The sequence below is a fragment of the Dryobates pubescens genome, chromosome 10 (genome assembly GCF_014839835.1).
Source record: "Dryobates pubescens isolate bDryPub1 chromosome 10, bDryPub1.pri, whole genome shotgun sequence".
Taxonomy (NCBI): domain Eukaryota; kingdom Metazoa; phylum Chordata; class Aves; order Piciformes; family Picidae; genus Dryobates; species Dryobates pubescens.
Window position 1 is genome coordinate 13209343 of NC_071621.1, and position 14237 is coordinate 13223579.

Sequence of the window (14237 nt, forward strand, 5' to 3'; positions counted from 1 at the left end):
CAAGGCAGAAAAATTCAGCCTTGCTTTTATGGCCAAGAAACTTGTAGCCTGCTGTACCATTACCTCTCTCCTTGACTTTCTGCACTCACCCTTCTCTCTGCTCCTTCAGGTTGTGGTGAGATCCTCCCACGTACCACCTGTGCCTGAGTACTGTAGGGTAGGCTGCTCAAGCCTCACGGTTTCCCTGCACTTCAAAGGTGGCTTTAAACACCCCAGTGCATTTGGGCCAGGTAAACAGTAGTGTGCTCATAATTACTGATTGCAAAGCCTTGGTTTGTCTCTTCAGCTACCTTGTAGGAGAAGAGCTCTGGGTGGTCATGGAGTACTTGGCAGGAGGCTCCCTGACAGATGTTGTGACAGAGACCTGCATGGACGAAGGACAGATCGCAGCTGTGTGCCGAGAGGTAAAGTGGCCTCTGTGCTTGGAGGGAGCTGTGGCTGGGATGGGACCTGGGTTTTCTGTGACCTCTCACTGGGTCCACAGGAACAGCTGCCTCCAGCTTCTGCAATGCAGCAGCCATTCCTTCAGAGGCTGGATTTCATCTGGGGGGTTGCAGCACACAATCCTAATAATGTTTCACCCTAGGGGGTGGACTGAAGTATGAAATGGAGCTGGAATCCCCTTGGTTATGCCTGTCCTCCAGGTCTTGTGGGACTAACTTGTCCTCCTAGGGCCTGCTGATCCCAGTAGGAGATCTCTCTGTAGCCCTGCACATACTGAATGTATGAAAGACACTAAGCTCTTGCTACTCCTAATGCAGGTTGTTGGAGTGTATTAGCTGGCTAATTGTGACTGGGGAATAATTCCATGCACCATAAGAATATCTCAATTATTTTAATTCCTTTTTTCCCCCTCAGTGTCTCCAAGCTCTGGAATTCCTCCATTCAAACCAAGTTATTCACAGGGACATCAAGAGTGACAACATCCTGCTGGGAATGGATGGCTCTGTCAAACTGAGTATGTGGGGAACATTGCTGGTGGTAACTTGAGTTATCAGCCCAGGCTTGTTATCTGCTCTGGGCCAGGTCTCCTGGGAAGATGGGTGTGTGATGGGTGCTGTGGTGATGGAGAGAAAGGCTCCTGTAGGTATTTTCATGGCATTGGCTTTAATGGAGATTGGCAATCCTTGTGAGCCAATACCAGACTCAGAGTGAGGTTTGGGGTTCGTGTAGCTTTGGGCCATCTGTTTCTGTGGACTAAAATAACAGCACTTTAATGCTATTCTAGTCTGGAAGAATGGGTTTGAAAGTGTGGGGCATGGGGGTATTGGTTGACCCTGTTGACTCAGAACATGAGTCAGCAGTGTACCCAGGTGGCCAAGAAAGCCAATGGCATCCTGGGCTTGTATTAGAAGCACTGTGGCCAGCAGGAACTGGGGGGTTATCATCCTCCTGTGGTCAGCACTGGTGAGACCACACCTCGAGTACTGTGTTCAGTTCTGGGCCACTCACCACAGGAAGGACATTGAGGTGCTGGAGCAAGTCCAGAGGAGGGCAATGAGGCTGCAGAAGGGCCTGGAGCACCTGGCCTGTGAGGAGTGTCTAAGGGAGCTGGGGGTGTTCAGTCTGGAGAAGAGGAGGCTCTCTACAACTGCCTGAAGGGAGGTTGGAGCAAGGAGGCAGCCTCTTCTCTTTGGTGTTAAGTGACAGGACTAAAGGAAATGGTTTCAGGCTGCACCAGGAGAGGTTCAGGCTGGATATTAGGAAATATTTCTTCACTGAAAGGGTTCTCAAACATTGGAACAGACTGCCCAGGGCAGTGGTGGTGTCTCCATCCTTAGGGGTGTTCAAACACTGTGTGGACCTGGCACTTAGGGACATGGTTTAGTGCTGACCCTTTGGCGCTGGGTCATGGATGGGTCAGGGTTGGGCATGGATGATCTTTGAGGTCTCTTCCAACCAGATGTTTTCTGTGATTCTGTGACATGAGTGACATTAGGGACATGGTTTAGTGGTGACCTTGCAGTGCTGGGTCTAAGGTTGGACTAGATGATCTTGAAGGTCTCTTCCAAATAAAGATACACTGTGGTCTCTTCAGTCTGGAAAATACTGCAGGTACTTGGGTGGCCTGGAGAGTGGAGGAAAGCTTGGAAACTGTATAGCTAGGAGCCTTCTAATCTTAAAACAGCAACCCAGACTGGCTTCTAAATGTTGCTTCCTCCTTGTGGTGTTATCACTAGCAATAGAAACCTTGAGACTGTTCTGCCCCTCGGGTGCTAAGGTAGCTGTTGGGCTTGTCATTGTCCACGCAGAGATAAGTCTGGAAGCTAGTGAATTATTATCTTCCACCTATAGCTTTAACAGAACTGTGCTTCCTTTCTCTCCCTCTCAGTTCTGTTGGCTAACACCCAGCAGGCATAAATAACTCTATTTTTGTCGACAGCACCAGCAGATATGACTCAAAATTCACACAGTGCAGATATGCTGAGTAAGAAGGTGGGGTGAGGTTTGGGGTTTGGGGTGGGTTTTTTTTGCACATAATTGCTTTTTAGACTAAAGCTGTACTTTGGTACAGGCAGATCTCTGGAGTGTTAGCAATGAATTGCTGATCAGGGCCAAATTGCTCTGTTCTTAGGGATTAAATTCTTGGAGCACAGGTACCAGGCTGTAGTTTGACGTTAGAGAAGTCCTTGTGGACATGACGCACTAACCTTCTGGACTTCAGCTGCTTCTTGGCTCTCCTGGAAGTTTGCTCTGTTCATGAACCATATGTACCTGTCCTGGTTGTTACCCTTGATGAGAGCTCAGCTAGAGATCAGTTTAATTTCAATCATTTGGCCTAAAATTAGCCCTGTGGTGCCACAGGGGGTCAGGATGGGCAGTGCATCTTGCTTTGTGGATTCTGCTGGCCTCACAAGAACAGAATTAGCTTTCTTTTGGTAGGACAAATCCAAACAAGACACTGGAGCAAGCAATCTTTGCATGAAGGCTCTCCAGCTTTCTGTCTATTCAAAGAAAATAGCCAGTGTAAATTTAGGTCCTTTAATTCTGGACACTGTTTGCTCTGTAGACCAGATTCTCTTTGAGGGGATGTTGTACCTACTGGGGAAGTACTATCTCCAGGTCTGAAAATATCAGCAGACAATAGAGTGTGTGCCTTAAGGGTTATATCTAGATCAGACTATGCACTGGATTTGATTTTCACATACCCAGGAACAGTCTGGCCCATATATTACATAGTCTGTTACAGCTGCACAGTGCTGCAAACAGCCAAGTGTCTCAGCACCCAAATATGGTTATTTACCGATCCCCATCGTCGCTCACGCAGGCGAGTCAGCAGCTCTGTAATCCCCATGGCCTCACTGACTCAGATTTAGAAACTCACCTCTCAACACCTTCTGCCTTAGCCACAAAACCAACCCTGCTTTCACAGTGGGAGCAGCAACACACCAGAGGGTGCAGCAGGGCAATGTGTGCCACAGCTCTGGCATCAGGAAACCTTGGGGAAACTTGCTGACGTAGGAAGCAGGTCTGCCAGTTGTGGAGACCTTAAACAGGTGGGTTTTTAACTGATTGGCATGAAGTGAGCCTCCATTTCAGACCTGGTCTCAAAGGTCTCTTCCAACCTCAACAGTTCTAATGATTCTGTGATCTTCCCTTGAGGGGAGAGTACAGAGACCTGGACATGGGCCCACAATGCACAAGCCAACAGCCCAAGAAGTGCCCAGAGGTTTTAAAGGTTCATTTGAGACACCAAGAGATCTCAGCTTTCAAGGCTTTTAAACTTTTGGCTCAATAGGCACAGTGCTTACAATGCAGATCAGGTTGAGCAGGGCAGGCTGCTGCCAAAACCAGGTCATTGTTGGACAATGCTGGGCAGGGCCTTGGCTTTTTAACTCCAGGCTCATCACAGGTGGACAAGGCAGCTGGGGACATCTTAAGGCGGCCTACAAGAAAGCTGGAGAGGGACTCTGTAAGGTGTCAAGTAGTGATAGAACTAGAGGGAATGGGAAAAAACCAGAAATGGGTTGATTCAGATGGGATGTTAGGAAGAAGTTCTTCACCATAAGGGTGGTGAGACCCTGGAACAGTTTGCCCAGGGAGGTGGTAGAAGCCTCATCCCTGGGGGGTTTTAAGGCCAGGCTGGATGTGGCTCTGAGCAACCTGATGTAGTGTGAGGTGCCCCTGGCCATGGCAGGGGGGTTGGAACTGGATGATCCTTGAGGTCCCTTCCAACCCTAACAATTCTATGATTAATGGCCATGGTGGTCTTAAGCTGATGTTTGGACTCAGTGATCTTAGAGGTCTTTTCCAACATAAACAGTTCCATGATTTCTAAGTCTGTTTCTTTCCCCTTCTCTTCCATTCTCCAGCTGACTTTGGCTTCTGTGCCCAGATCACTCCTGAGCAGAGCAAACGCAGCACCATGGTGGGGACTCCCTACTGGATGGCGCCTGAAGTGGTGACGAGGAAAGCATATGGGCCCAAAGTGGACATCTGGTCACTGGGGATCATGGCCATCGAGATGATCGAAGGAGAGCCTCCCTACCTCAATGAGAACCCCCTGAGAGTAAGTGACTAGCTTTTACCTTCAGGTCTTCAGTAAGCCTGTGAGTGAAACTAGGCTCTAAATCAGGCAGGTGAATCCTCTAGCATGGTTTCACCACCTGCACCCCCACATCTCCTTAGATGTAGTAGTGAGAAGACAAGGTTTTAAGTTAAAAGCCATCATTAGTTTTAGGTAGCAAAGGTGTGAGTTCATCCTTCTGCAGACCAGGAGTACTGCATCCAGCTCTGGAGCCCTCAACAGGAAGGACATCTACCTAATGGAGCAGCTTTAGAGAAGGACCATGATAATGATCAGGGGGATGCAGCACCTGTGCTATGAGGACAGGCTGAGGGAGCTGGGGGTGTTCAGCCTGGAGAAGAGAGGGCTCTGGGGAAACTTAGTAGCAGCCTTCCAGTAGCTGAAGAGGGCCTGCAAGAAGTCTGGAAAGGGTCTGTTTACAAAGGCCTGCAGTGATAGGATGAGGGACAATGATTTGAAATTATAAAAGAGTAGATTTAGGTTGGATGTTAGGAGCAGGTTCTTTACCATGAGGGTAGTGGAACAGGTTGCCCAGGGAGGTGGTTGAGCCCCCATCCCTGGAGATATTCAAGGTGAGCTCAACAGGGTTCTGAGCAACCTGATCTAGTTGAGGACGTCCCTGCTCACTGTAGAGGAGTTGGACTAAGTGACCTTCAGAGGTCCATTCCAACCCAAACCAGTCTATGATTCTGTGATGTCTTTCCCCTGATTAGGATTTCCTCATAGAATTGTTTTGGTTGGAAAAGACTTTTAAGATCATCAAGTCCAACTGCTATCAAATTCTGCCAAGGAGATGCCAAGTAGAATTCTGCCAAGAAGGGAAGATGCTGTCAGTTTGTAGGGACATAGCAGCTCTGGATATAAGTTTGGTTTATGTCTTCTCCCTCAGCTACATCGAATGAAGGGATCTAGACAATCCTGCTTAACTTCTGTCTCCATCTATTCATAGAATCATAGAATCACCTGGGCTGGAAGGAACCTCTAAGGGTCCAAACCTCCTACAGTGAGTAGGGACATCATCAGCTAGATCAGGTTGCTCAGAGCCCTGTCAAGCCTCACCTTGAATATCTCCAGGGATGGAGCCCAAACCATCTCTCTGGTGTAATGGGTTGGGGCAGGTCCCCTCCCCACCACAGGCAGAAATAACGACTCAGGCAAACGGATTGCAAAGGTGATGAAAGTTTAAATAGAAAGCAGTGAATGTTACACAAAACCCAAAGCGCAGTGACAAAGAAAGATCCCATCCCCACCTGAGGGTGCATGCAAAACCCCCAGGGCTCCTTCTTCCCCCTCCCTCTGCTGGGCTAGTCTCAGCTGGCCAGGCCTGAGACTGCCCATCCCCCTGTGGCCTTGGGCCCAATCAGGCCCATGGCCGGGAGATCTCTCCCCCAGTTACCAAGTCTCGGAGAGGGAAGGAAAGAGGAAGTGCCAGACTCCGCACTGGATCTTATAGTGGTGCAAAGAATTATGGTAGGGAATACACAATTTCCTGTGTCCATCCCTCTGGGCTGGACTTCTGGACACAGGAAGTGAATGCACCAGGGGGGCACCCAACTCAAACTACAACACTCTGGGCAAAGCTGTTCCAGTGCTCAGCCACCTTCAAGGTGCAGAACTGGAAGTGATTTTGTGGAGGGAAAAGAGGCATCGAAGAAGAGTGAAAGGGAGGTGGTGGAGTCACCATCCCTGGAGGTGTTCAAGAGGGGACTGGACGTGGCACTTGGTGCCGTGGTTTAGTCATGAGGTCTGTGGTGACAGGCTGGACTTGATGATCTTTGAGATCTCTTCCAACCTTGGTGAGTCTGTGATTCTGTGAAGGACACTGGGTGTTGAGTTAAGGGAGGGTGGTTAAGCCACAGCACATATTAACCTCGTTTAACAGCTCAGCTTGTGCCAATTCCCAGGCTATCAGGCTGCTCCCGTGGGATGTGCTGAGAGGAAGGGCCTGCATATTAACAGGTCTCTGACAGATTTCCCCTTCCTTTGAAAATCCATCCAGGAAGTTTGTTGCCTGGAACCCTGAAATGGGTGAATTCACCAAGTTCCTTGTTTCTCAGAGGGGAGTGTTTGAGAATGCTGTGTCCTTAAGCAGAAGTAAAGCTGACTGTCTCTGGAGGGTGTTAAAAGCTGCTTGAGGGTCTGCTGGACAGCTTTTGTGAGGATCCAACTGCATCTTTATTGACTCTTTAGGTCTTGTGCACTCAGGCAAAGTACTGACAGAACAAAATCTCCTATTTATGCAGGGGCACCTTCCCATGAAGATATAGTTATTGCAGGAGTCTGGCCCTGGTAGAGTCATGCCAGTTAACTTCCCTATGTAAACATGGTCTGGAATGTTGTTTTTGTCCTCTTAATCCCTTGAGAGGGCTGCAGGATCCCAACCCAGATTATGAGGGTGAAACAATAAAGGATTGGATCCCATCCACACAAAAATAGGGCTGGCAGCTATTCTGTTTGGTGGAACTCAAGCATTGATTAGTCCCTTTGATAAGGTGGTGGTTTTTTCCTCTCCATTGAGCTGGGGAGAGAAGAAATGGGTGTCTCTCTAATCCAGAGATGGAATCTAACCTTCATAACTTCCTGTTTGGTGCCTGTTCTTGCCCTAGGCTCTGTATCTCATTGCCACTAATGGGACTCCAGAGCTGCAGAACCCAGAGAAGCTTTCGCCCATATTCAGAGACTTCCTAAATCGCTGTCTTGAAATGGACGTGGAAAAGAGAGGCTCTGCAAAAGAGCTGCTCCAGGTAGGTGGTGGGGAACAGGGCTGTAATCAGAGTAATCATGCAGTCCTGAGTGAGGCCTGGCTTATAGAGAGATCTTGTTTGGAGTTTTCCAGCCTCAACAGTTCTAAGTATTTAAGAGACCTTTGAGATCATCAAGTCCAACCTCTTGCCTAGAACTCACAATCACTACTGCTAAGCTACTACTGCTGAACCACAGGCCTAAGCACCAGACCTCTGTGTCTTTTCAATCCTTCCAGGGATGATGGTGACTCCACCACTTCCCTGTGCAGCCCATTCCAATGCCTGAGACCCCTTTCTATGAAGAAGGTTTTCCTAATATCCAACCTGAACCTCTCTTGGCACAACTTGAGGCTGTTTCCTCTTGTCCTGTCACTTGCTGCACGTGAGAAGAGACTGGGAACCTGCCTTGCTCCAGCCTCCCCTGAGGCAGTCATAGAGAGCAATGCTGTCTCCCCTCAGCCTCCTTTTCTGAAGGCTGGACAACCCCAGTTCCCTCAGCTGTTCCTCACATGACTTCAAGGCCCTTCACCAGCTTAGTTGCTCTTCCCTGCACATGTTGCAGCACCTCAATGTCTTTCTTATAGTGAGAGGCCCAAAACTGAGCACAGTATTAGAGGTGTGGCCTCACCAATGCCAAGCAGAGGGGGACTTACCAGCTGAAGGCACAAGCACAGCTAAGGTAACCTGCCAGAAAAACAAAGCAAAACAAAACAATGAACAAACCAACCCCAGAATCTAAATCTATATCAAAGTCTGAACAGGCTACTCCCACTTTTATGCTGTTCTTGCTACTCTAGGAGCAGCTGTGCAGCATGTTCTGTAACCAATCTCAAAGAAGAGCTGTGCCCCAGGCTTGCCAAATGCTGAGTCCCTTAATTCCCATGATTTTCTTCACATAGCTGGCCATGACATCTGTACATGTTGTCATGGTCTGGCAATGCTTGTTCTAGTTTGGACAGCAGGAGAGCTTCTAGCTATTGGATGTTCTGGTTGTGTCCTTCTAGTGGAGGGATCACAGAGCTCTTTGGAGCATGCATGGCTTGCAGTAACTGCACTGGTTTGTTGTTAGCATATTTTGCCAGATACTACTCACAGGATCACAGGATGTTAGGGGTTGGAGGGGACTTCTGGAGATCACAGAGAGAGTGATTGCCCATTGGAATGGGCTGCCCAGGGAGGTGGTGGAGTCACCATCATTGGAGGTGTTCAGGAGGAGACTTGATAGGGTGCTTGGTTGCATGGTTTAGTTGATTAGGTGGTGTTGGATGATAGGTTGAACATGATGATCTTGAAGGTCTTTTCCAACCTGGTCTATCCTATCCTATCCTATCCTATCCTATCCTATCCTATCCTATCCTATCCTATCCTATCATTGAGTCCAACCCCTCTGCCAGAGCAGGACCATAGAATCTAGCACAGGTCACACAGGAACGCAACCAGATGGGTCCTGAAAGTCTCCAGAGAAGGAGGCTCCACAACCTCTCTGGGCAGCCTGTTCCAGTGTCCTGTGACCCTCACAGTAAAGAAGTTCTTCCTCATGTTGAGGTGGAACCTCCTGTGCTGTAGTTTATATCCATTGCCCCTTGCCCTATCACAGGGTGCAACTGTGCAGAGCCTGTCCCCTCCCTCCTGACCCCCAGCCCCCAGACATTTATATACATTTATTAAATCCCCTCTCAGTCTTCTCCTCTCCAGACTAAACAGCCCCAGGTCTCTCAGCCTCTCCTCATCAGGCAGTGCTCCAGTCCCTTCATCATCCTTGTAGCCCTCTGCTGGACTCTCTCAAGCAGATCCTTGCCCCTCTTGAACCATGGAGCCCAGAACTGAATGCAGTACTCTGGGTGGGGTCTCACTAGGGCAGAGTAGAGGGGGAGGAGAACCTCTCTCAATCTGCTGGACACACTCTTCTTAATGCACCCTAGGATCTCATTGGCCTTCTTGGCCACCAGGGCACATTGCTGTCCAATGCAGAACTTGTTATCCACCAGCACTTCCAGGTCCTTCTCCACAGGGCTGCTCTCTAGCAGATCACCTCCCAACCTGTACTGGTGCAGTTTATTATTCCTCCCCAGGTGCAGGACTCTGCACTTATCCTTGTTGAACCTCATTAGGTTCCTCTCTGCCCAGCTTTCAGTCTGTCCAAGGCTCACTGAATGGCTGCAGAGTCTTCAGGTGTATCAGACAGCCTCCCAGTTTGGTATAGTCAGCAAACTCACTGAGCAGACACTCGTTGCAGAGGTGATGGAACAAAGCTTGTGAGATATCTTAATCATGGAATGGTCTGAGTGGTAAAGACTTGGTGCCATGCTTTAGTCATGAGGTCTGTGGTGACAGGTTGGACTTGATGATCTTTGAGGTCTCTTCCAACCTTGGTGATTCTGTGACCTTTAAAGATTTTCTAGTTCCAACCCCCCTGCCATGGACAGGGACACCTTTCACCAGCCCAGGTTGCTCAAAGCTGCATCCAGCCTGGCCTTGAACATTTCCGTGGATGGGGCATCCACAACTTCTCTGGGCAGCCTGTTCCAGTGTCTCATCACCTTGCCACCAGTTATTTCACTGAAAGTCTAGTCTGAACTCCTGGTGAGAAGGGAGGGCCAGGCTGCCAGGCTTTTTCCTGGCATGGGAGAGAGGAGCGGTTTGTGCGTTCCTTCGGTCAAATTTGCCATGGGGGTGGAAAATGTGGCTCTTTGTAAAAGAAATCAGTGATGGGGAGCACTCAGACCCCAAACTGTGAGACAGTCCCCTTTTGTGTTTTCATTTCTTTCCACTGGTTTCTCCAGTGGATTCAGGTTTGGATGTGTTACTGCCTTCTCAGGTGGTAATGAAGCATTAATCAGCTGCAAAATGGCAGTAGCTAAAAGAGAATTTTTTCTTCTGGACTTTCCATGCCCAGAATATCAGAGAGCACCAATGTTCTGTTCTGTGGAGCAGGAGAACATTTTGACTGTAACATTTCTGCCTGGTTTTTAGCTGTCTTTTAGTCCCTGTTTATTTCCCTTGCCCCCCCTGATCTGGGAGCTTTGCGTGATTGATCCCTTCTGATGCTCCCAAGTCCTGTGAGATATAATTGCATTTTGTTTTCAGAACAGCTTGTGGACTTGCCCTACATGCCTTCAGTCTCATCTGAGAGCTGTTTTGATAGTCAAGATTGTTTTACAGAAGAGAGCACTTGGTGTATGAGATGGACCCAATGCTGTTTTTATAAGGGCCTGTGGTGATAGGACAAGGGGCAATGATTTTAAACTAGATAGAAGTTCTTTACTATGAGGGTGGTGAGACACTGCAACAAGTTGCTCAGGGAAGTTGTGGACTCCCTGGAAGCTGAGCTGCCCTGCCCTGCCCTGCCCTGCCCTGCCCTGCCCTGCCCTATTCTATTCTATTCTATTCTATTCTATTCTATTCTATTCTATTCTATTCTATTCTATTCTATTCTATTCTATTCTATTCTATTCTATTCTATTCTATTCTATTCTATTCTATTCTATTCTATTCTATTCTATTCTATTCTAGACCAGGCTGGTGAGCCTTTAAGCAACAGGTCATTTGGATGTGGTGCTTGGGAATATGGTTTAGGGGTGAACTTTGTAGAGTAAGGCTATGGATTGGACTTGGTGATCCTGAGGGTCTTTTCCACCTGAATGTTTCTGTGATTCTGAAGATGGTCTAGTGGGAGGTGCTTCTGCCCATGGCAGGTGAATTGAAGCTTGATGATCTTTAAGGTTCCTTCCAACTCAAGCCATTCTTTACCATGAAGGTGGTGGAACACTGGAACAGGTTGCCCAGGGAGGTGGTTGAGGCCCCATCCCTGGAGATATTCAAGGTGAGGCTCAACAGGGCTCTGGGCAACCTGATCCAGTTGAGGATGCCCCTGCTGACTGCAGAGGGGGTTGGACTGGATGAGCTTTGGAGATCTCTTCCAACCCAGACCATTCTATCATTCTATGATTCTGTATTGCAAGCTCTGTGCTGGTGTTCTAAATGCCAGCTGCTTTTCAGATCTCTAATATCCATGGAAGTCCCAGGCAATGCTTTCCCCAGACCTGTGATGGCAGCAAAGAGTGAGAGACGACTCCTCCAGGAACCCCTGTGCCTTGTCTTTGAACCACACAGGCTGTTTTTAGTGCACAGAATTTCACTACAGATTCTGCAGGAATTCATGATTGCCCAGGGCAATTGGCTGAGTTTTGTATGGGTTTGAACATGTACAAACACTGGGGAATTTAGCATCATGGTGGAGTCTTCATCCCTGAAAGGATTTGAGAGCCATGTAGATGTTGGTGCTGAGGGATATGTGACCTGGCAATGCTGGGTTAATGGTTGAATCTGATGATCTTAGAGGTCTAGCACTGCCTGGAGGTGTTCAAGAAATCTGTGGACACTGCACTTTGGGACATGGCTTAATCACAGAGTCACAGAACTGTCAGGGTTGAAGGGGCCCTCAAGGATCATCCAGTTCCAACCCCCCTGCTGTGGGCAGGGACACCTCACACTATATCAGGTTGCTCAGAGCCACATCCAGCCTGGTCTTAAAACCCTCCAGGGATGGGGCTCCTGCCACCTCCCTGGGCAACCTGCTCCAGTGTCTCACCACTCTCATGGTGAAGAATTTCTTCCTGATATCCAATCTGAATCTACTCATGTCTAGTTTTTCTCCATTCCCCCCAGTCCTATCACTGCCCAACATCCTAAAAAGTCCCTCTCCAGACTACAGCGGCTTTAAGCTGGTGGTTGGACTTGATGATCTTAGAGGTCTTTCCCAACCAAACTGACTCTATGCTTCTATTCCAACCAAAGGTGGGTGTAAATCTGGGCAAACCTCAAAAGTTTGTGGTGGTAAAAGACCTTCCAGGTTCCCCTCTTTCAGAGATCAGTGTAGGTTGTAAAGCTTCCCGTGGCTCCGGGTGCCAATATATTGAGTAGCCACCAGGCTGCTGGAGCATGTTCTGAAAAATTTAACCCTTTTTTTTCTTTCTGTCTTTCCTTCTCCCCAGCACCAGTTCCTGAAAATTGCAAAACCTCTGTCTAGTCTCACCCCTCTGATTATTGCAGCTAAAGAGGCAGCCAAGAACAACCACTGAAGTGGTGGAGTCGACACGCTCGGCACGTGAAGACTTTCAGATGTTCATTTCAGAGACTCAGTTACCTGCCCCTCTCCCCTTCTGCTCCTGCTTCACGGGGCTGCTCTTAAACTTTGCTCTGCCCTGAAGGGTGCCAGAGGTGTTGCTCACTGAAGGTGGAAGGGCAAGCAGCAGGGACGTCGCTGGTCTTCCACAGCCGCCTTCCCATCCTCGCGACGGGGGTGAGCGGGGAATTTTCCGTGGCTGAGCAGATCCTTCTGAGAGCGTCTGAGCCTGACCCAACGTAGCAAAGCCAGTTTGTTTTCATGTTTCTTACTGTGTTTGTTTTTAAAAAATCATGTGGAGCCTTAGACCATGTTTATCTTAATAAATTAAATCTTGTGCTGCCTGGACTTCTCCTGCTTCTGGCTAGCTGCTGTTAGACCACTGAGGCTGCTCTGTGCTTTGGACGACTGGAGGAAGCCGGCAGCAGACGTGTGAACAGCTGTAACAACTGAAAGGGGAATGAGGGTGTGAAGGCTCGTCTCCTACAGCACTGCTGGATGCTTCCAGGGAGCATGGAGAAGGCTTCTGTGTGCTTCCTGCAGCTGCGGGAGAACTTCCTGGATGATCTTTTTTGCCAGATTGTGTGAACTAGGGGGACTCCTCCTCTCCCTTTAGTTTCAACTCCGCTAGTTTAAAGAGAGCTCAAACTTTTCTGATGTTCTAGAGGGTGAATCACATGGGGGAAAAAAATGGCAGAGGGCTCTTTTAGGGTTATTTTATCAGTGCTGTGAGGCTTCTTAGAGACCCTTGCCCTGTATGATACAGCAAACAGAGCAATTACCCTTGTAAAGATAAGATTTGCCTGCAAAATGATGCTGAAAACTCTTCTTGAGAGCAAGTCCAATGGAAAACGAACTGATCATGGATACTGCTTTCTCCTTGGAGACGTGGAGAATGTTAATTTTTGGAAATGAGAGTGGTTGCTTTATGCTACTGATTCCTTTTGGTTGCTAATAGTCTGTAAAAAGAGCAGGGAACCTGGAAAACTGAGGTGTAAACACTGGGCTTGTGTTCAACTGTACACTGATTTTTAATAAAATGATGACTGCTGCCTTTCTTAACTTGGGGCTGAGGGAGGATCAGAGAAGTCACTCTCCCCAAACAGGTCTGGTGGTGTCGTCACAGGATGCTTGGATGTGTTGAATGACGTAAGGTAACCTTCTCTCCTGCTCCTCCTTCTGCAGGCCTCTGGGGCACTGAGTGACTCTCAAGGGAGTGACTTTACACAGAAAGTGGAGAAAAGACCTGTGTTGTATCTGGGGGCGCTGCTTTCTCTGGAATCCTTTGGTCTGTTACCTTGTCTCTCTCCCCGGCGCATGTGTTGCGCAGAAAGCTCATTCCTGTGTCATGCTGAGACCTGCTGCTGGCTCAGCCCTTTCCTCCCTGCACCTGGGTTTCAATTCAAATGTATTTCCCCTGTCCATGCAATACATGGCAGCTCTTACACTAATTTTACTGGGTGTAGGCAGAGTTTGTGAGGTCTTTTGCTTCTATGGTGCCTTCTCTCGTCCTTTTGTGCTTCAGCCTGGGAACTGTTTGTCTCAAGACTCAAGCCTGAAGTCCGGTGCCACTGCAGCTTCTTCCCCTTCGCGTGCCTATGTTTCAGCTTCTTGTAATACTGAGTTTCTCCTCTCAAAGGTTGTATCCAAAGATGGGCAAAACAGGAAAGCTCCCAGCCTGGAGAAGGATGTGAAGTATTGGTGAGCTCCTCTGCTTGGAGCTAAGGTGGAGATTGTGAAATGGAAGGCCACTGCCCTTGGATAAGGACTTTGTTTGTATGTGGAAGACTCAGGATGGCATACATGGGAAGAAAGGAACTGGGGGCTAGATCTCACTTAT

General features: G+C 48.5%; 1 protein-coding gene across 5 annotated transcripts in view; it reads left to right on the forward strand.

Moving 5' to 3' along the window:
- Positions 1-14002, forward strand: part of PAK1 (p21 (RAC1) activated kinase 1) — a 125596-nt gene extending 111594 nt beyond the window's left edge. For all 5 annotated transcript variants that reach the window (XM_054164563.1, XM_054164560.1, XM_054164561.1 and 2 more), the window contains 5 exons: positions 287-404; positions 859-958; positions 4314-4510; positions 7135-7272; positions 12267-14002. In XM_054164563.1, coding sequence (XP_054020538.1) covers positions 287-404; positions 859-958; positions 4314-4510; positions 7135-7272; positions 12267-12353 — 640 coding nt within the window. In that variant the 3' untranslated portion in view covers positions 12354-14002. The remainder of the gene's footprint in view (positions 1-286; positions 405-858; positions 959-4313; positions 4511-7134; positions 7273-12266) is intronic.
- Positions 14003-14237: the final 235 nt, after the last annotated feature.